Source organism: Sebastes fasciatus, chromosome 3 (assembly GCF_043250625.1).
Source record: "Sebastes fasciatus isolate fSebFas1 chromosome 3, fSebFas1.pri, whole genome shotgun sequence".
NCBI classification, from domain to species: domain Eukaryota; kingdom Metazoa; phylum Chordata; class Actinopteri; order Perciformes; family Sebastidae; genus Sebastes; species Sebastes fasciatus.
In genome coordinates, this window is record NC_133797.1 from 13,440,337 (window position 1) to 13,462,451 (window position 22,115).

The following is a 22,115-nucleotide window of genomic DNA, read 5'->3' on the forward strand; positions in this document are numbered from 1 at the left end:
TTACTCCACATCCACTGTGCAAGAAGAATAAAAAAAGTTTATTGATTTCACAACAAAAAGAAGGTATAAAAACAGGACATTTGGGAATGTGTTTTTTGGGTTGTTTTTTTTACATTTGTTTGTATACTTTCTGCCTCTCACGTGTTAATTAATAGTGTGTGTGTCCTGTTCATCTCCCTCATTAAGCTCATCCATCAGGTCACACAGGTTGTCCACCAGGTCTTCCATCAGAGCATAAACCTGCCAGATAAGATACACATAGATGAATGTATTCATATAGGATGTACATAGGGAAACCTAAAGGGTACTCGAGTATGGAGGACAGAACCTGCCAAAATCTAAAAACAAAAAAATAATTTGATAAATAAATAATGACGTAATTAAATGAAGCAAAAATAATATTAAAAATAAATATAGCTAATAATTAATGGATAAAATGTGACATGAATTGATATTTCTGTTTCAATTTGCTTCTTTATTGATCTTTGTATTAATTCCCTTATTTATTTACTCTTCTGTTTTATTTTCGATTTTATTTATTCATGTATTTTTTTTATTAATTAATTTATTTTTGCATGTATTTTTTATTTATTTATTATTTATTTTTAAATGTATGAATTTATTTATGTATTTATTTATTTATTTCTGCACGATTTTCCCTTTTGCATTTTACACCTTATTTATTTCCCCAAACCTATTTATTTTGTATTCTTTTCTTTATACTGTACATTCATTTACACATTTCCTTTTGCATTTCTTTATGCGTTTCTGCCTCATTATGCAAGTGAGGGGACTTTCACTCAACATGTGTGCAAAACAAATGCAAATGCAAAAATAAATACATTCATAAAAGAAATGTTAAAATTAATTAATTAATTAATTTAATAAAAATTAATACTAATTACATAAATAAAAGGGAGAATTAAAGAGAAGAGTAAATAAATCAGGGAATTAATACAAAGAAAGATAAATAAAGAAGCAAATTAAAACAGAAATTTGTCACATTTTATCAATTGATTAATGGCTACATTTATTATATTATTTTTGCTGCATTTAATGACATATTTATTCATTTATTGAGTCATTAATTATTTATTCATTTTGGCAGGTTCCGTCCTCCATACTCGAGTGACTTAGTGTTGCACTTCCATAAAGTTGGGGGACGCACAAGAGAGATTTTAAAAAAGAGTGGTAAAAATTAAAGAGGCAGAGGCCGAGACATCCTGACATTTAATCTTTAGTATGGATCAAGCACCACATGAGGAAACACACGATCCCACATTTCCCATGCAACCGTGTAGCGTCTTTCATTAGACACCCCCCTCCTACAGTAAATGTCCACTTCTTTCAAACTCCACACCTCCAGTTTGTAATGCAGGTTTTCTTTTAAAAATCTTAAGTCTCAAGCCTGACCTGAGATAACCTTGATGAGTTCATCAGGGTTATTTTTTCAACCTTTAGAAAACTCTTCCAGAGCCAAAGCAGGTGTTATACAACTGTTCCTCCTGACTGAGTCAGTGCCCCTTTAAAATAAAAAAAACTAAGATAATTAAAAGACTTGCCTTTTTGTGCAGGAGCCTTGTGTAAGTGTCCATCACCTCCGACTCTACTTTCTCTATTTTCTTATCAGGAGGTTGTTGACTGACGGTGTCTGGAGGGATATCAGTCAGCAAGGCCGATTCCTTCCCTTGCTTTTCCTTAGTACGTTTCCCTATTTCCTCTCTTCTTTTCCCCTTTTTTTTGCTGTCCTGTACACAGGACGGACAGATAGAAGACAGATAGAACTTACTTAGGGTTAGTTAGGGTCGAGTTGTCTGGTACGTGGTTGTATGCATCTTACGTCATGATAAAACTGCCCCCCACATATTTCATGATATTTTATATATTCAATGTCATGTGTTTTTTTAGGTAACGTATAGCTGCGTGTGTGCTTGCACCACAGATGGCTTGGACTGGTCTGGGTGCTATTAATTCCCACCCTGGGCGCACAGTTGGAGAGCAGGTGCACACTTTCACAAAGTGTCCTGTTACCATGGTTCCCCATGAGTAATAGGCTGTACCTTACCCATGACTCAACCATAACACAGACAAAATCATTCAGCAAAATACACAGGCATAAAAACAATACTGCGTCTCTAGCCTATTTCCAAATTTATTGTTACTTTTTTCTTTTCCTTGACAATGGAGACACAAACCATTAAAAGAGAGATGATGTAACAGGTCCCGGGGCAGATTCACACCCAGAATGCTGTTTATGTGGCGGCCAACTGAGCCACCGGGACGCAGCATCTAGTCTATATTTGAACAACACACTCAGCGTCCTCATTAAGGCTCTCAATCCCAGTGGTGACAATGAAAAGTTGCTGAAATTCAGATTTGTGAATAGAACGATGCAAAGTGGCTGGGTATAATGAGGATGGGTGCAGGAAAATAATTATCTGCTTTAACAAATATGGGAACTAAGTGAAATGTTTTGCTCGTTATCTCACCCAACCAGTCACGCTGCAAGAGCATGAATGGCCACGACCGTATTCTATGGCTAAGCTACTATAATGACTTCTCTGGGGGACAAAACACTGGATGGAGAACATTAGCTTCCTGCATTTAGTGGGAAGACTGAATGTGGAATGGCTGGTTAACCACTGCATATCAGATGGTTAGCACACATACACAACGGAACACACACGTGCCAACAAATGTGCATTCATACAGAAGCTAAAATTAGTCAAGAACACTAAAATGTATTATTAAACAAATGGTTACACAGGTGCTCCTCTTATAAATTAAACCAACCATTAAGTGTTATGGAGAAAAGAACCCAGCAGAAAACTATCCAACACAACATAATATTGTAGGTATATGCATTACTGAGAGCCAGGCAGTACGTGGCCAGGTTGTGTGGAGGCAGTCAGTAGTAACCATAGACTGTATATAAAGAGGGACGACATGACAGCTCTCCAAAAGTGAAGCCAAAACACCTGGATCGCCCCCTGGTGGCTGGCTGCAGTGTAGGACATAAAGCCCGCCTCCTCCATGTTAGCGGATGGGACATGGGCCAAATTAAAAGTCAGAGAATTAGGGCTGTCAATCGATTCAAATATTTAATCGTGATTAATCGCATGATTGTCCATAGTTAATTGCGATTAAAGGCAAATTAATCAATTTTTTTATCTGTTCAAAATGTACCTTAAAGGGAGATTTTGTCAAGTATTTAATACTCTTATCAACATGGGAGTGGGCAAATATCCTGCTTTATGCAAATGTATGTACATATTTATTATTGAAAATCAATTAACAACACAAAACAATGACAACTATTGTCCAGAAACCCTCACAGGTACTGCATTTAGCATAAAAAATATGCTCAAATCATAACATGGCAAACTGCAGCCCAACAGGCAACAACAGCTGTCAGTGTGTCAGTGTGCTGACTTGACTATGACTTGCCCCAAACTGCATGTGATTATCATAAAGTGGGCATGTCTGTAAAGGGGAGACTCGTGGGTACCCATAGGACCCATTTTCATTCACATATCTTGAGGTCAGAGGTCAGATATTTTGGCTTCACTTCTGTAAAGTGGGAGGGAGTAGAGACGCATCGTCCATCTTTATATACAATCTACGGTAGTAACAAGAAATGTTATGTTGAATGGCGGAGGAATGAATGATGAAAGTAAAGGTGGTTGGATCAGCTGAAAGTCCGCCAAAGTGATGTGTCGCGGTACTTTCATTCATGCTCATAATTAAAACACCTTTGAATCTGCTGCCACTCAGTGGCAAAACATTTTATAGTAACGAGTGAGCTACACAAACACATGAACCTTTTCTCCCCTCACCTCCACTGATTTTTCAGTTGCTGCTGACTTGGACTCCCCTTTGCTGTCATCTTTAATTCTGGGCTTCGCCTCATTCCTCTCCTCTTTAGCTGCTGTTTCCCCCTTTTTCTCACTCTTCTCACCTTTGTCATCGGCCACATCTGCGGTTTAATAACACAGCATGTATGAGCAGCATGAATTTTCACCAATCTATGTCTGACTGAAAGCCTGTGAGTCTCACCAGCATCAGAGATTGGTGATTCCTCCTTTTTATCGATCAATGTGTCTGGAAGGCCCAGCAGGTTTCGGAGCCACATGGCCTCATCAGTCATGGTGTCAAGCAGTTTCCTCCACAGCTGCTGCCTGCAGGGGGCGCCACACACCAATGTAACCTGTAGGCTTACTACACCGAGTTTGCAGGTGTGGATCGTGGGTGTGTATATGACAGAGCCAAGATGCTGCAGTACATGACTCATGTGTGTTTATGCCTCACCCTACAGCTGCTGCTGTTAGCTGGTGGTGTTTCAGTGGAGATGGTTCAGAAAGCTGCAGAAGCAGGGAGTTGAGCTGGGCCAGGGTGTTTTCCTGAGCTGACTCTTGCTCGGGCAGAGACAGCACAACCTTAAATAGAGAACAATTGAATAGACACATATGTTATGTTATGTTTTTGATGCATCATCATTTACTAGGGCTGTCAAAGTTAACATGATAATAACGTGTTAACACCAATTTGTTTTAACGCCACTAATTTCTTTAACGCATTAACGCAACTTGCGTTTTTTAGGTTGTAGTGGGCTCAGTTTTAAAGCTAGAGTGAAGATAATGGTATCACATGAAACTAGAAAACCCAAGGAACCCATGTCATACTAGCTTGTTGCGAAAGAGGCTGAATAACTCTCCAAACTTACGCTAAATTTTGGCAAGGAAAAACTGGCATGGCCATTTTCAAAGGGACCCCCTGACCTCTGACCTCAAGATATGTGAATGAAAATGGGTTCTATGGGTACCCACGAGTCTCCCCTTTACAGACATGCCCACTTTATGATAATCACATGCAGTTTTGGGCAAGTCATAGTCAAGTCAGCACACTGACACACTGACTGCTGCTTGGCCTATTGGGTCTGTTTATGCTAAATGCAGTACCTGTGAGGGTTTCTGGACAATATTTGTCATTGTTTTGTGTTGTTAATTGATTTTCAATAATAAATATTTACATACATTTGCATAAAGCAGCATATTTTGCCCACTCTCATGTTGATAAGAGTATTACTTGACAAATCTCCCTTTAAGGTACATTTTGAACAGATAAAAAATGTGCAATTAATTTGTGATTAAATTAATTCATGCAATTCAATATTTTAATCGATTGACAGCCCTATCATTTACTAAACATTTTACAGAAGGGGTGCACAGTGCATTCAAAGAGGCCCTTGAGACTATAACCTTGGACCAACCCCGCTACATGTACTGCTACATGTACTTTCCTCGCACTAACCGAGTGTTATCGTGCACCATAACATCACATAATGTCTCTACCTGTCGGAGCGTATCAACAGAGAGGTCCCAGGTGCGTTCCGGATGCACTTCCAGCCACAGTCTCTTTAGGTCCTCTAATGGCTGATGAAGGTACCGCAACTAAAACAATGTATGGAGCAGTGATTTAAACATGTGACCACAAGACTCCTGAGAAGAGAACTTACTGTCACGCTACAGGGTGATAATCATCACTGATAGTTATCCTCCTCTAACAACTATGATGCATGTCATCACTCCTCAGGGGCAGAGAAGGAATATGTGTGCCACCCTTTGTGGTGATAAAATGTCACCACGTGAAAAGTTAAGAGAGCTGCAATCATTCTAATATTTGGTAATGACAGATTCATTTATCCCAATTAGATGGCATATAATAAGAGATAATATTTCACTCTTCCCATGTCTATTACTATTGTCTATTATATCTGAAGAGACCTTTCAGAGAGGCATGCTCTATATTCACTAAACCAAACTAATCAGCCTCCCAATTAACCCAGTTAAAGCCAGGTTCCTATTACGCTGCAATGGCAACAACATTACGTCTTTTGTACAGTGTGGAGACCACATTGACTGGGTTAAGATGTTAGCAGTTATTATCTATTATTACTTAATGGTATACCATGAATTATGATGGCAATAATATAATTGTGGAGTAAAAATAGAATGGGGACAAACATAAATTCCAGCTTGGGAAGGGGCAGTTATTATGGGCTGATCACACCCTTGCCTAGAGCCAGTGAAATGTCAAAAAGAACAACACTATGAATGGGCCCATTAACTCGTCATCATGTCACACTGTATGAGGTGGTGTGACTAAGACTCAGACTGAACAAAAACACTCTGTACAAAGAACAGTTCTGATACATCAGTGTTACATGAAATTGGGCCATAATGATGATGTATGATGAACAATGTGTCTCAAACTATATATGAAGCAAAAATAAAAGTTTTATAGGATTATTCTCTGTAACATTGAAGTCGTAAGGAGGGTTAGTACAAAAAATAAACTCCACTGATCGCTAAGAAACGTGTGGGATGCTTTAAAGAAATTACCTTGGGGTTTTTGCTTAAAAACTCTTGCTCTTCAGTGACGTGGAGTTCTGCAGGAGAGCTGGGCCTCTCTGGGGTGTGGACCCCCCGCAGCACCTCATACACAATCGACCGACACATTTTTACCTGCACTACCTTGTCCAGCTTTGTCTGCTCGTGCACACACAACAGAAACAGACAAAAAAGGAAAACCTTAGTGCTATCTGTCCATGCGTTTTTTCTGTCTCACTTTCAGACACACAGTTTAATTGTACACCACCTCTATGAAAAGCCTCTGGTCTGCGGTTTTGTCCTGGTACAGAGCCACTCCCCTCAGTGTGACCTGCATGGAGGCTCCTCGCAGCAGCACAGGGTGGGTGTTGAGCCGCCATAGTTCAGTTTTGATGCCTGTCACCTCGGACTTGAATATGAACTCGACACGCTGGGTGTCACCTGGACGGATCACGCCTGGATGGGAGGGGAAACAAAAATTGAAAACAGGAAGGCGCGTTGAGTGCTGGTTGAAAGACACAGCGTGATGGGCTGACACGGGGACAAACAGCGTGGGACGTAGGGTGAGGGTTAGACGGCAGGTGTTCTGGTCGTGTTTGTGTTTACCAGAGGAGGAGTTGAAATAGAAGTGCAGACTCTTTGTTCGTGATTGCAGGTTAGGAAAGGCGCGTGGCATGGGAAACTGCTGCCAGCTGTAGAAGATGGCCGTGCTGCCCTCATTTTGCAGCTCCAGGTGGGATGAGGCTATTTCACCAGTCAGGGCCTCAAAGATTAGTCTGGCACTGATTCCTACTTCTCCCTGATCAGTGAGAAGTGAGAAGGTGTATTCAAATTATGTCAGAGTCTGAAATAACAGCCAGTACGAACAAATAAAGGCCAGTCTCTAATAAGGTGGAAACAGTAAGGGGGTAGAAATGACCTGTAGCCTACTAGTAGTAGCCCACTACAACTGCTCACATGGTGAATTTAGTATAATGTCCATTTCTACAGCACTAATTTCCTCAGTACAACAGCAGAGTCATGTTATACTCCCCACTCTGCTGCTCTCAGTTACAATTTTTGTTTATAGAAAAATGTTTTCATACTCAAATTAATTCCAGTTGTTTCTTCTTTGCTGTACTCCTGATCAACAAAGCCTGGTTTTCTCTGAGGTAAGTCTTTAGACTGTATATAACAAGTGGACCTAGTCACTTTGACATCACCCATTGGTTTGTGGACTACAGTTCAGCATTTTTGTGTTTGGCATTTTGGTTGTCGCCATGTTGTTGTTTTTTGCCGTCACCATCTTGGTCTTTTGCAACCAGAAGTGACACGAGAGGGTGGAGCCAAGTACAACCGAATGCTGAATAAGACATTTTTAGGTGACCAAAAAGGTTATAATCAACTTTCATGAATTGAAAACTTACGTGAAAGGGTTAAAGTTTTAAGACTAAAAAGACGACAACAACCAGACCGGACAACGCCCTGGCAACGACCTGTCAAACACAAGGTAGCAACGCCCTAAAGCATCCCCTGCTTTATGGTCTATTTGACTCTAAATGGGATCATAATTTACTAAATGAACATCATGCTGTGTTGAAGAAGACTTGAAACTAGCGATTGAGAACATAAACTCATGTTTACAATGTTTACTGAGGTAATAAATCAAGTGAGAAGTAGACTCATTTTCTCATAGACTTCTATACAATCAGACTTCTTTTTGCAACCAGAGGAGTCGCCCCCTGCTGGCTATTAGAAAGAATGCAAGTTTAAGGCACTTCCACATTGGCTTCACTTTTCAGAGCTGGAGGTTTCCCACTAGGTACGTAATAACATTTGAGACCTTACCTAAGTCGTGGTTTGAAATCCATACACACCGACCAACCTACTCTGTGTAAAGGCCGTTCTGTACCTGGTCAGTGGTAGAGTTTCCAGTCCAGCTAGCAAGCTGACCACAGAACCTCAAGGCAGGAATGAGCAGAGCATCTGACCGAACATCATCATACTGTGCCAGTGGATCACTGTGGAAGACAATGAGACAGTAGTAGTACCACTCAGTCCATGAGTTAGACTATTAGTGAATGAGTCAGTTAGTCATAAGCTGTGTCCTGGTTCGGGGGTCGGAACCTTCAAAGGACACAGCCCATGAGCTGGAAACCAGACTGGGCCTCGTCCACCTCCCTAAAGGAGAACCATTAGATGCCATGATGCATTCAAGTGTTTCTTGTCCAACTTGACATTTTTAAGGTTAGCACCAGGAGGCTGCCCTCAAACGGGCGACACGGTGTGAAGACCAGTGGTAAACAGAGACAATTATCCTGACATAAGTTTGTATTACATATTGGGACATTTAACTTCAACACTTGGTGGACAACTGAGTCCACCATTATTGGAAAATATATCCATATGATTTTTCTTCTGTATTATAAATATCTAGGTTGCTTATAAGAGTAGGAGAGGAGTTTATGCCTGGTTTCCATTATTTCCATCACGGATGGAATGACATATTTATACCTTTCAAAAATGTCATTCATACTTCAAAAGCTTGTTATTGTGTCAGTAAATTGTCCAAGGCCACCAAAATGAAAAGTTGTTTTGTCATTGTGTGAGCTGACTGGTCAAAATGTGTTGGTGTTTTTTTCACCACAGCAGTTTGTTCTACTTTTTTGTTGACACTGACTGCTTACTGTAGGCCTACTATACAATAATGTCAGTTTTTGCTTTTTCAGATTCCGATTTCAACAGTAGGTCAAAGTTTACTGGGAAAAGTCAATACTGTAGTAGCTACACAGAAACCGGAGATGCACATTTGAATGTATACAGTAAATACTGTATATTCGTGTAGAAATGTGTTACATGTATTGTAAACGGAAAATTCACTTTTGATCTTTCATGTAAAGTCATGTACAGTGAACAGAAATGTTCCCACAAAATGACATTAATGCCAAAAAAACAACCACAACCCTGCAAAAATGAAAAAACCTGCGGTAGTTCAGTTCAAAAACAACAAATTGTACCTCCTCACCATAGACATCTATGGAATATACATAGATATGAATGGAACATTTTGCATGTAATGGCTCAAACGATGAAAGAATATTTAGAAGTCGTGAAGAGGATGACAACTTCACTGAGAATCAACTCATCAGTTTTAATCAGCAAGATATATGCAAGTGGTTATTGTATTTACTCTTTCGCACTTGCCAAAACATGTGCAATTTGCTTGAATGAATGAGAAATTCAAATCTGTTGTGAACAACAAACTAATTATTTAGAGATTTAAACTTATTGTTTTGAAAATTATATAATAAAATATTCTCATGCAAGAATTGAGCCAAAGCAAATGAGAAAAACTGTAATGGCTTGTGGATACACCAGTTGGAAAAAGTTGGACTTGCATGGCAAATATGTAAATAAATCAGTAAAGCACAGCTTACGGGTTTTCCTTCTTCATCTTGTGCTCTGTCTCCTCTTCCTCCTTCTCCAGTAAGGGATCACGACACACTTTGACAAAAGTGAATGGCTTGCCAGAGCCAATAACCTCCAGTCTGTTGATCTCCTGTAATCAAAGTGACACAGAGCAGTAGTTGTGAGGGAAGTGGTCAGCTTTGGATGTCTGTGCAACATTCTGTTTCAACAAGTCCTTTTCAGGATACGAATGTCCTGTTCACTCACATCCAGAAAGTGCAGCCAGAGAGGACAAAATGAGGTGTTTGATGAAACCCCAAATATGACAGGACGAGGTGTTGTGGAACACGCTGTCCAGTTTTCAATGGCTAAATTGAAACTTATCATTGGGCACATACAATACGCTGTCCTTCAACTTCTTCCGACTCAACTGTTTTAGTGAAACTTTACATTCATATTTGCTTCAAACTGTACTGTAATTGCTTTATCCCCCTCCCCTTGAGGTTCAAGCTTTTACGCATTTTTAAGTAACACCGGAGGCTTAATTCTCTTCCAGCCCTTTCTCTCCTTTCTTCCCTCCTACTTATCTCCCTCTCTCTTGTTTTCTCGCTCAATAACCTCTCTCTCTCTCTCTCTCTCTCTCTCCCTTTTACACGTATGTAACGAAGCCAAGGACAAGTCAGCTGCCGACAGGACTATCTGTTACTGTCTGTGTGTTTGTCAGGAGGTACTTCAGACCCCAAATCACCTCGGCATCGCATTAGCCTCCAGCACGACAGAACACACTGCTACCATTTTCTCTTATGTCACAGGCATAAGTGTGTGTGTAAGACAGAGCGAGATAAAGGGGGAGGAGGATACTAAGTTCAACCAGAATTAAAACATTAATTTGAATAAACCTTCTCATAATCAACACCTGTTACTTAGGGTGTTAATAGGTTTGAATGAGAACTGGCTGTGCAGAGTGTTTACCCCAGGACCTCCCGCCCCTGCTGATTCATTGTCACTGTACTGCAGAGAGAACAGTAAGGAAAGTTCAGTCCCTTTTCTTGGGCTCTGTTACTGATTTCATAACTGTACGTTATGTGAACATGAATGTTTATGGAAGGGCTCCATTCCCTCATTAATCTCATTATGCATGTGTGTACTGAATGTACATTTACAGGTAATAAATATATCATCACATATTGGCACAACAGTGTGTGAACTGTTGTGCGTGTGTGTTTATGCCCGTGTGCCTGCATGCATATGTGGATTTGTGTGACCGTGCATGTACATGTGCATGTGCATGTGCTTGTCTGCCTTTGCCATGTCCTGTAGTTTGTTCCTTGTACAGAAAACCCAGAACAGTGTGTCCAAGGCTTGATAATCACGGGCTGTTGTTGAACACACAGACTGTCCAAAAAGCTAGAGACAGAGTGTCCTGTGGGTGTGAGCGGCTTCAGAGGGCTGTGTGGTTGGACAACGAGTGGTCCAATAATTAATGTATTTGTGTTAAACAAAAGATGCGAGAAGGTGCTCGGTGCAAACAAACAAGGGAAGTTAGTTGTTGTAGTTTGGACCACGGATTTGGCTTGCTCACCAACACAGTCAGTAGTTGGAGCTGCAGCAGTGGCTTGCCCATGGAGGCAACTAAAAACCCTTGCTATCCAATTGCTGCAATTTGCATCAAAAATTACACTCCTTGTATCCATAAATTTGCTTAGTAATCATAGAAAAAAAGACACTCTTTATAGCTCCAGAACTTGCCTGAGAATCATTACGTTTTTAAATGTTCTTCAGTATCAATGTAATTCAGTGATAGTTGTCTGTACAGACATGGGCACACTGCAAACAGGAACTGCTAATAGCTAATTCGGCAGAGTTTTAATGGTGCCAATTAGACAAAAATGTAAACAAATATAGGCTAAAATAAAGGTGGGGAGTAGAGCAGTTGTCTTGATTTTGTGTGATATGGGGGCCCACAGTGGCAAACTTTGAAAACCCCTGGATTAGATAACTACTCCAGAAGGTACGCTGGAGGCATCATACATTACAGATCCAATCTCAGTACTTATTGGCCAACATATATGCTGATACTGATGTATCTGCAATTGGCTCGGCCCATTCATTGGTTAAAAACCTTTGACTTTTTCAACTTTGTCATATTTTTCCAACTCATTAGGAAATGTTATGAGTTTAAAACAGCGAATCAGAAGGAAAAGGGGCCTATTGCAAAGACCAATTGTATTCATTTTAAGTACTACAGAGCCAAAGCAGCATTCCGTGTTATAGTTTGTATGTTGTGCTACCGGCTTTCTGATGTTCATGTCCTGTAGAACCTCTTCGAGGTTCTGGCGCCGGTGCTGCAGGTATGCGCTCTGGTCCCAAGTCCGAGAGGCTCGACGCATAGTCTCAGCACAAATTATTCCTAGAGGATGAAACATTTCACACAGAGAGAATATAGTTACTCTCAGTTTACGGTAGTCCCCCAAAAAGAAGCTCTTCTTCGTCTTTTGTTTTGTTTTGTTTTTAGTCTTTCGTGAGCTTATTCGAAGATGTTTCGGGATTGCCCTTAATGCCAAGTGTGGTTATCAAAAATGTCTCATCGGAGGGGGGTCACTACCACGGCGTTTTCCAGGTCTGGGAGTTGTCTGTGTTTTTGTCTTACAACTTTAACCCTTTCACAGTGTGTTTTCAGTTCATGAAAGTTAATTGTAAACTTTTTGGACGCCTAAAAATGCTTCATCCAGCGTTCGGTTGTGCTTAGCTCCACCCTCTCGTGTCACTTCTGGCTGCAAAAAAAAGCAAGATGGCGACGGACAAAATGCCAAACTCGACGTTTCAAAACTGTAGTCCACAAACCAATGGGTTAAGTCACAGTGACTACGTTCACTTCTTATATACAGTCTACGGTTTCAGGTGAATGCACGATCAGAAGAAACAGTTTCGAGAAGAAGGCTGAGGGTGGAAAACTGGGACACAGCGTAGGTGTCTGTGTGTACCTGTTTCCCGGCGTATGCTTCTCGGTTGTCCTACGTGTGTGACAGGCTCCCGTTTGCCCCGCTCTGTCTGAGTCAGAGTGGCTGAGATGCCACTCATTTCATCTCCATAACGCGGGGGGAGACTCCAAAACTCACTGCCCACACGGTAACCCTAAGACATAGACAAAGACACGCATAAATGAAGAAGCTACAGAGCAAATGTGGGATGTGATTCTGACAGATGACCAGAGAAAGCAAATGTTTGTCATACATATCCAGAGTGGATGAGTGGCATGACTTGGTTTAGAAACTCCCTCTGCTCCTGAGTTTCTCTGAAACTGTGCGCTTGGTTCATCAGTAAGTTTTCCACTGGCCTGTCGAGCAAGTCTTGAAAGAGTTGAAAAGAGCAGCAGGTGAATAGAGAGACGAATAGACAGAGATAAGAAGTTAATGCATACTTTGGAAATCAAAAAGTTGCAGTAAATGAGCAAATATCTTGCTCTTTAGCTTAAAACAAGAAACCTCATTTGAGATTATGCATGTATAAGACTGGTTAATTCATAAACTCCTCCTGATTCAGGTTAAAGTATGTTTTCTTTAATAATATATTGCCTGTTGTTGTACTGATTTATTATTAATGTTAATAAAAATGCGTAAGTGAGTTTATTGTGGCTTCTCTCATGTCCCTGCAGTTGTAAACAGGTTAAGGCTGTAATGATGATATGTCTTTCTGTTGCAGGTTGCTGTACTATCTAACCAGCTCACCAGATAAGAGGTCCTGCTGACATCTGCGCTGCGTCATATGCGTATGCCAATGCTGCAGGGCATTACTCTGAATGTTTTTGTGGCCTGAAGGGATCCCACGCGCATCCTCCACAGCCTCAGATGGAGCAGGTCTCCTTAACGTTGGTATTCGCTGTACCAACTGGATGGTGGAGGGAGGACAGAAGGAAGCGGGGATGACTAACGCAGTGCAGTCAACGTATTTCTATTGCATTTGTTAGTTGACAGAACATGGGCTGCTTTTGGTTGACAGATTTGAAAAGCTGTATGTAAAGAAATGAATTTCTGTCACATGTTCCCCTTTATTGTTTTCTGAATTTACCGCTGTCTCCCCTTTAGCCTCCAGAAAACTTCTGAAATCCTCTAAACTACCCAGGATGCTGTGTGGAAGAACCATCCCTTGGTCATCAAATCGAAGCCCTTCTGATCCTGAAAAGAGAAGTATAGGAACAGGAAAAAAACAATCATTTTAGCCTTATGGATGAAGGAAATATTTCAATAGGCTACTGTATAGTATGTTATTGCCCATGAGAGCAAAGAAATACGACTAACCTGTGTAGTCCAGAGGTTGAGAGTCAGGGTCCAGATTCACTGGATGAGCCACTGGCCCTCGCACAGCACCTCTAACTTCATCAGCTGGCTGTGTCTTACGCACACAAGCCATAAGTGCTGGTTTTTGACGGCCCTTGGGTGGCTTTGGTATATGAATCTGCAGTCACAATCACATTCTCAGTTACATCTGAGACCTGTATACGAAGCAAGTTCAACATAGTCAGGGTATTTTCTCGTTATGGCTTAACTAACCCTGACAACCGCGATCCCGCTACCAACGGTGGTTATCAACTCAGTAAGTCAATCCAGGGTTTCTCTATCTGGGTATGAGCGTGTGAACATGAAAGGAGCGTGTTTGCAGCATATAACCAATCACAAACATGGACAAGTCTCCTGTCAGCAGAGAGGCAAATTTTACAAGCCAAGAGCGAACTATATTAGACAAATGTAAATAAGTTAAAGACATAATTAGGGCTGACCCGAATGCTTCAAAGCTTCTACCGTTGCCATGATAATCGATCCTCAAATCACTATTTGAATGCTTTGTTTTTTGTTTTATAAATATATAAGTATGAAATAATAATGTATAAATCCCAAAATAGCCCATGAAATAAGGAATAATCCCCCAACATTATTCATTATTCATATTCAACATTAATTATTATTAATTTTATCAGACAGATATTGCTTACAATATTTCTCACCCAAACTTCGAAGCCCAAAAAATGGTATTTGGGACAGCCCTAGACATAATGCAGACTAAAAGCAACACAGTTACAGGAAGGACAGCTGGCAAAAGAAAAAATTTAAAATGTGTGAATGCGTAAATTAATAGACTTATTCTTTAATGGCCTCAAAAGTCTGATTAATAGGATTAATAGTTTACACTTCATTATGGCCTTTGATAAGGTTGTGGCATGTGTGACTATTCAGCCTTCTTTCAGCTGCGTCCCTGACACCGGCCATGTGAAACAGACTTGAGAGCAAGTAAAAAAAATAAATATAAAAACATAATTCAAAGTGCTAAGCACCCACAGCCAGCTGTCATTTCTGCATTTGTCGGTTTAAACTGTGTTGTTTTTAGCCTGGATTATGACTTCTTCGTATTCTTCGTACCAAGCTCTGATTGGTCAGTAGGCAGTGCTTTTATACGAGTTGATCTCGAACATAACCTTAGGTGTTCAGCATGAGTTATCATGGTGAAGAAGTGAACCACCGTCGTAGGACTGAAAACCCAGGGTTAACCCTGAAGTTACCTCGCTGACCCTAAATCCTGCTTCGTAGTACAGGCCTCTGCTTTAAAATGAAAATCATTTTCCAACTAATGGTAAATACTGTATATGGATGAAGTAGGTTTACTTTATTGAGGTCCCGTGGGTGAATGGCCGCAGCCTGGATATCCCCGCCTTTAAGAGTAGAGATCTTGGACTGGTCATCACCCAAGATGCGCAACTCCTCTGATGTTTTTAGCATCTTGTTCTCTGGAGGAGAGGAGAAAGATATAGACTATAAAATGGCAACAGTTTGTGTGTGTGTTTGAATAATGCAAATGCAACGGTATGTCAAACTGAGTGCTACAATACTTCAAAGTCTCTCTGTAATCTCTGCACACATATTATAATGATTCATGTTGTGTAACATTTTAAAAAGTGAAAAGAGGTTCCACTTCATTGTGTGCAAAGTACATGAGTGCTCACACACACACACACAGAACATGCAGTGACAAAGAGATTACCTTGGACCACGGACATGGTTATGCAATTCTCTTAAATTCTCTTTATCCAACATCGTCCTATTATACAGTAGTTTCCATGGCCACAACAACAATGATTAATCCTTGGCTTTTGCAAGTGTTTTGCTTTGCCTCCTCCATGTATTCCGTCACAGACTCAATACAGATTTTCAGAGAAGCGCTTTGCTTTGCCGGAGGCAAGCCATGCCCTTGGCCCTTGAAAGAAAGGAAGGAAAGAATTTGCTGCAGCACTTTGATACGTCTTTGCAAATGAATCTATCAGAACCCAAAGATGCTGACTTATTTTCTGGCTAAGGACTTGTGTGTTTCTTCCTCCCATTCAAGGCATCAGATCTACATACTCTTTGCTTTTCACTGTAACTCTATAAAAGCAGTGATGGAATGCAACAAGTACTGTATACTTGAGTATTTCAATGTATGCTATAGTTTATACTTCTACTCCACTAAATTTCAGTGGGAAATACCATATAGCCTGCTTGTTTACTCCGCTAATGCTACATTCATTAGAAGACGTTACTAGTTATTCAATTCAAACTATAATTCAGACACACCAGGGTCCATAGCAATAAAAGAAAAGAAAAAACAAACAAACATACCAGATAAAACCACAGCAATTCATTCAATTAAAAAGACACAACACATTCATATGTAGGCTCTCTCGCCAGTGTTTTCTGAGCCTGGATGAGTACCGAGTATACAGCTCTTGCTCAGGCTGGTTAAAGCCTCTATGATGCTGTTCTCTGACTCATCCAAGCGACAAGTGAAATTATACATCAAATGTCTTAAAAGTACCTCACATGTAGGAATACCAGAGGACACAAACAATTTACTGGCATGATGCCATCTGGGAACCTGAAGCAGCAACCTCACTGCATCATTGTAAGCCATTATGAGCCCTATACACCAAAGATAAGCTGTACAGTATACAAAGGTGTGCAAAAACATATTTGCCTGAGCATATAGTTTACAGCTCTGTCGATAGATATTTCTGTCATCATTCCAATCATCATTGAGAAGGTGGCCAAGGTATTTCATTTCCTTGCATGTCATGAGAGGAATATCGCACAAGTGAAACACAGCAAGAACTCATTTCTTATCTTCTCTACTTCTGACTATCATGACATTACTCTTTTTGGCATTAAATCTGATGTCATAGTTACTTTGCCGATTACGAATAATGAAAACAAAATATAATCAAGACATACATTGATGCCACCTTTATCAGCTGCAGCTTTAAAGTGATGTAGCCTACACATTAAGTAACCTATATATTGATGCTAATAGTGTTGTAGGCCTACTTTTACTTGAGTAGCTAACTTTTGAAGGCAAGGTTTTTAATTTAATGTTACTTGTCACAGAGTATGTCTACACTGTGGTATTGCTACTTTTAGTAAAGGGTAAAGTAAAAGGGTCTGAGTACCTCTTCCAGCACTGCATCAAAAGAGGTGAAGTTTCATACACGCAGTAGAGTAGAGTATAAGATTCATACAGAGTGATCAGGAAGGCCAGCTCTGTCCTGGGATGCCCCCTGGACACAGTGGAGGTGGTGGGAGAGAGGAGGAGGATGGCTAAGCTGTCATCCATTATGGAGAATGACTCCCACCCCATGCAGGACACCATCTCAGCACTGGAGAGCTCCTTCAGCGACAGACTGCTCCACCCAAAGTGTGTGAAGGAGCACTATCACAGGTCCTCCCTTCCTGCAGCTGTCAGACTCCACAACCAGCACTGCTCCCAGTAGACCACAACCAGCACTGCTCCCAGTAGACCACAACTAGCACTGCTCCCAGTAGACCACAACCAGCACTGCTTCTAGTAGACCACCACCAGCACTGCTTCCAGTAGACCACAACTAGCACTGCTTCCAGTAGACCACAACTAGCACTGCTTCCAGTAGACCACAACCAGCACTGCTCCCAGTAGACCACAACCAGCACTGCTCCCAGTAGACCACAACCAGCACTGCTCCCAGTAGACCACAACCAGCACTGCTCCCAGTAGACCACAACCAGCACTGCTTCTAGTAGACCACCACCAGCACTGCTTCCAGTAGACCACAACTAGCACTGCTTCCAGTAGACCACAACCAGCACTGCTCCCAGTAGACCACAACCAGCACTGCTCCCAGTAGACCACAACCAGCACTGCTCCCAGTAGACCACAACCAGCACTGCTCCCAGTAGACCACAACCAGCACTGCTCCCAGTAGACCACTTACACACCAAATAAACTGACAATAACCTGATATTTCCAGGTGGAATTTCATTCATTCATTCATTCATTCTCACTGTGCATTATCATTTTCCACTTGTGCAATTTTGTTAATAGTGTGTTTATTGTTAATACTGTATATACTGCTCCTATTTTATACTTCCTTCTATTTAAATGGTTCATATTTTGTTACACTTTGTTTCGCTCTTCTTTACTGTGTTAGCTGATGCATCTTCTTTGTTGCACTATGCCCTTTGCTGCTGTTCACTGCGGGACTAATACAGGTGTGTCTCATCTTGTCTTACTGTAATCAGGTGGAGACGTCACAGTGCGACAGATGCTAACTGTGACGTTAGCCCACAGTTAGAGAGCAGGGGAAGAGACACACACAAGGTGTTAACAGCTCACCTGCGTGACTGAGAGGTCTGAACTCCTTCGGTAACTCGCCGCGGTCCGTTTGGTCTAACTACCGTGAAAAGCAATAGTCGCAGCAGACAACTAACGTAGCGTTATTAAGCTAGCAGTGCTAACCAAGCTTGCTAAGTTTGCGCGAACGGTAACCATAGCAACGGACACAGCCACGGAGCAGCGGAAGAGCTGTGACGTCACTCACTCACTAATGCACTTAGATTAGAGTTACTCATAAATAAGATAGATAGATAGATAGATAGATAGATAGATAGATAGATAGATAGATAGATAGATAGATAGTAACTTTATTGATCCCGACGGAAATTCAAGTTTCTAACATCACAGTTCCGTAGTGCAAAACATGTTAGTAAAAAGGAAATGAAAAAGTTAGTAGTGCAAAGTACAAATTGAAAAACATTTACCAGATATAAAAATACAAAGAGATGAAGAAAAGTGCAGGGTAACAGCTGTGATACACGACTATTAAAAAAGTGAATATAGTGCAGAAGAGACTGTTAAAAATGAGTATAGTGCAGGGTAACTCCAGTAGCTTAGTCTATGAAAGTAAGAGTAACTCTAATCTAATGCACTTAGATTAGAGTTACTCATAAATAAGATACTAATAAAAAAAAAGGTAAAAAAATGATATAATAACATAAATATGGATGATGCACAAAGACTGAGATGTACATGTGAAACATATCAATTAGCCAGTTGTCTGCGAAAGCCTGCTCTTATAATAATGGATAGATAATCTGTAGATATTTCATATTTTTTTTTTATGTGAACAGTTCATTTGAGATACTAATTTTGTTTTTGTTTTTGTTTTTCCACATGCTTTGTATATGGCAAGACTAGAAAATGTTTGTAAAAATAGTGGAGTCTATTTGTAATTCCATGTGGGATGCATGGACAAAATGTTTTGGCATGAAACCAAATAAAATAAATGAAATGAAAAAATATAGGTGAAAGTTTTTCTTCTGAGAAGAAGATCGAAATCGTATCACAAATATCTGACATTGAATGGCATAAGGCTTTGTCCCTTCAAATTCTGTATTTTATCTCTAACAAGACTAGAGAGGAGCATTGTACAATTTTGTAAAATTTCTACAATTCTAATAGGCCTATATTGGTGTCAAGATGGATGAAAAATAATTTTCATTTTGCAATAGTGAACCTGTTATACACATTCTTTTCAATTTTGGAAATTAAAGAAATATACGTTTTAAGGAACACTGATCAAAATCAGTTTTAAAGATATTATTGTTTATTTTGAAAGCAATATTAATTCATTGAATTTTATGATACATCTCATAATTCTGCTCGGTACATTTCATATGTACAAATCTAAATTTGCAAAGTCATCCCCCTGTTTAAGAGTTGTTTAATGGATAAAATAATTTTAATGCAGTCTCTGAAAAATGTAAATAATAAGAAACGTTTATCTACCATAGCCCTACATCATATTAATCAATTATTTAGTGATATGCCTAGTATAATTTTAAAATGCTGTCCATTTGCTCTCTCTATTGTATTTAGTTTTTCTTGACGACATGTGAAATCTAGGATTTCTAACTTTGTACAATTTATTTTCTTAATAAAGATTTGAAAAAAAAAACTCTCTAATTACTTCGGACTTCCTTATTTCTTTCTTTCTTTCTTTCTTTCTTTCTTAAGCAATAAAACAACTTAGAGAACAAGAAAGGGAAGAACAGTTAGACAAAAAAACAAGCACAAGATGTGAGTTTATAGGACTACTGTATGAAAAAAAGACAATTACAAATAAATGTCTTGGATCAGTAGGCCTATATTTAGGTCCTCACATACATTTGAGACAACAAAATCGAGCAGAAACGTTCCTTCCTTCTTTCTGTCATTCTTTCTTTTATGCTCTATAATATCAAAGCAAAGGTGTGCGAGTAGTGGGAATAAAACAAAACTCTAACACGTTTGCTAAAATATACTATAAGCTAGTCGCAATAATAATAATGATAATATATGGCATATAATCATATTGGACGCACACAAGTTATTGTAAGGCAGGCTTCTCGTTGCCTTAACTATAAAGTTACGTGTTACTGAATTAAACTACTGTAGGGCTGTGGGTAAAGCAAGAGCACGGGGAGAGCTTCGTCTGTGCAACAGGATCCACTTTAATGTCTCAACTCAAGCCTATAGGACAATTGAACACTGATAACCAAAAGATGGCACATCACTTCTTACTTCATATCACTCCGCCAATCTTAATCATCACTCACCTTACAAGCAAGTTAGGTGCGCCATATTATATAGATCCAGATCTAACTTAAGGAGCAGAATACCATATGCATACTGTATAAAAATAAATCTTTACAAAATAAATATAATCTTACATTATCAAGGGGCTTCAGAAACATGCCAAAAGGTAAATTGGCCAAACCAAAATGTGTTATATTCTCAATTCTCAGAATAATTATGTTTTCTTCAACACACACACGATGTTCTCCTGAAGAACACAACATCCCCTGCTGTCAATCAGCATGACGCGGATGAACCATGGGGGGTGTTGAGGATGGCCCTATATATAAAGACAACTGACATCAGCCACCGCGCAGGAGACGAGCTTGATCAAGCCTATGAAACGTCAGATCACAGATTTCAGCCCACTTTGTTGCGTGGAGCCACGGGCCAAAAACCGCATTAAAGCGATGGAAAGAGGCAGCATCTCCACCTCCATCTCTGCTGAGCACCAGCTCAGCATCTCCACCACAGACGGTCCCCATGGTAACATGGATGCTCAGTGCGCCGGCTCCTCTTCCAAAATCCTGCTGGCTTACAAAAACGCGTCGCAGCACCTGAGTTCATCGGGATTTAAAGCGGGACTGGGGATCCTTAAAGTGGCCTCGTCTCAGTGGAAACAGGACAAGAAGACGCGCTCCTCGGGGACATCCGTGAGACAGCTGTCCACCGCCAACAGCAGCAGCAGCAGCACCCATCCCTGCAAGAGATCCCCGCTGGATCATCTGGCGGCTCTGGTTCTCCACGGTCAAACCCGGCATCAGATTGGGAGCGCACCGTCACCAACCAAGCCGCAGAACTGTAAGCGCATCGTGGTTCTCGGCGCGCCACGAGTCGGCAAGACCTCCATCCTGAGGAGATACCTCCGGGACGGATTTGTGGAGGAGTACAATCCCACCTCCGAGGATTTCCTCAGGAAACTGTTTCGTATCAGCGGGGAGAGCTACCAGATTGACGTCCTGGACGCGTCCAGGGAGAGGGATTTCCCAGCCAAGCGACGGCTGTCTATTCTCACTGGAAAGTATTATTGGCTCAGTCATGATGTCTGTCCTGCAAAAACTTAGATAGATAGATAGACAGATAGACAGATAGATATATTAGGTACAACTTTGACAAAATCCAGCATGTGAGCAAGACATAGTGTAGGAAGTACTCAGATACTTTACTTTTAACTAAAAGTAATACTGCCATGTTACAAGTAAAAGTCCTGGATTGAAAATGTTAATTAAGTAAATGTATGTAAGAATAATCAGGATAGGCTACTTAATACTTTAAGTATTAAAAGTAAAAGTGCAGAATGCAGAAAAATGCCCCCTGTGGCTGTTACACTATTATATATCATTATTATTATTATTACTCATGCATTAATGTGGAAGCAGGATTTTACTG

The 22,115-nt window shown here is 40.4% G+C and overlaps 2 protein-coding genes across 3 annotated transcripts in view; one reads left to right on the top strand and one right to left on the bottom strand.

Moving 5' to 3' along the window:
- Positions 1 to 12: 12 nt before the first annotated feature.
- Positions 13 to 18,621, bottom strand: mycbpap (mycbp associated protein). 2 transcript variants are annotated; one of them, XM_074629098.1, is made up of 20 exons: positions 18,447 to 18,621; positions 15,810 to 16,022; positions 15,434 to 15,555; positions 14,075 to 14,231; positions 13,845 to 13,951; positions 13,505 to 13,664; positions 13,011 to 13,126; positions 12,761 to 12,911; positions 12,068 to 12,186; positions 9,806 to 9,927; positions 8,281 to 8,389; positions 6,996 to 7,188; positions 6,658 to 6,845; positions 6,402 to 6,548; positions 5,352 to 5,450; positions 4,309 to 4,436; positions 4,057 to 4,178; positions 3,837 to 3,976; positions 1,563 to 1,748; positions 13 to 240 (listed from the first exon to the last, which is right to left on the bottom strand). In XM_074629098.1, the coding sequence occupies exons 2-20, from the start codon at positions 15,823 to 15,825 to the stop codon at positions 145 to 147; spliced, it is 2,478 nt and encodes an 825-aa protein (XP_074485199.1). In that variant the 5' UTR covers positions 15,826 to 16,022; positions 18,447 to 18,621; the 3' UTR covers positions 13 to 144. The 2 variants fall into 2 exon arrangements, with proteins under 2 accessions (XP_074485199.1, XP_074485200.1); XM_074629099.1 differs by lacking the exon at positions 15,810 to 16,022.
- A 2,333-nt stretch (positions 18,622 to 20,954) lies between these two features.
- rasd2b (RASD family member 2b) overlaps positions 20,955 to 22,115 on the top strand; it is a 2,341-nt gene continuing 1,180 nt past the window's right edge. Inside the window, exon 1 of the mRNA XM_074631337.1 lies at positions 20,955 to 21,761. Within this exon, the coding sequence (XP_074487438.1) occupies positions 21,065 to 21,761 (697 nt within the window). The 5' untranslated portion in view covers positions 20,955 to 21,064. The remainder of the gene's footprint in view (positions 21,762 to 22,115) is intronic.

Bases quoted from the DNA above. Each gene is read 5' to 3' on its own strand.
- mycbpap (XM_074629098.1), bottom strand. The intron at 13,952-14,074 runs GTTAGTCGTATT...TTCTCTTTTCAG, and splicing joins TCAACCTCTGGACTACACAG to GATCAGAAGGGCTTCGATTT. The intron at 12,912-13,010 runs GTATGACAAACA...TCTATGTCTTAG, and splicing joins CACTCATCCACTCTGGATAT to GGTTACCGTGTGGGCAGTGA.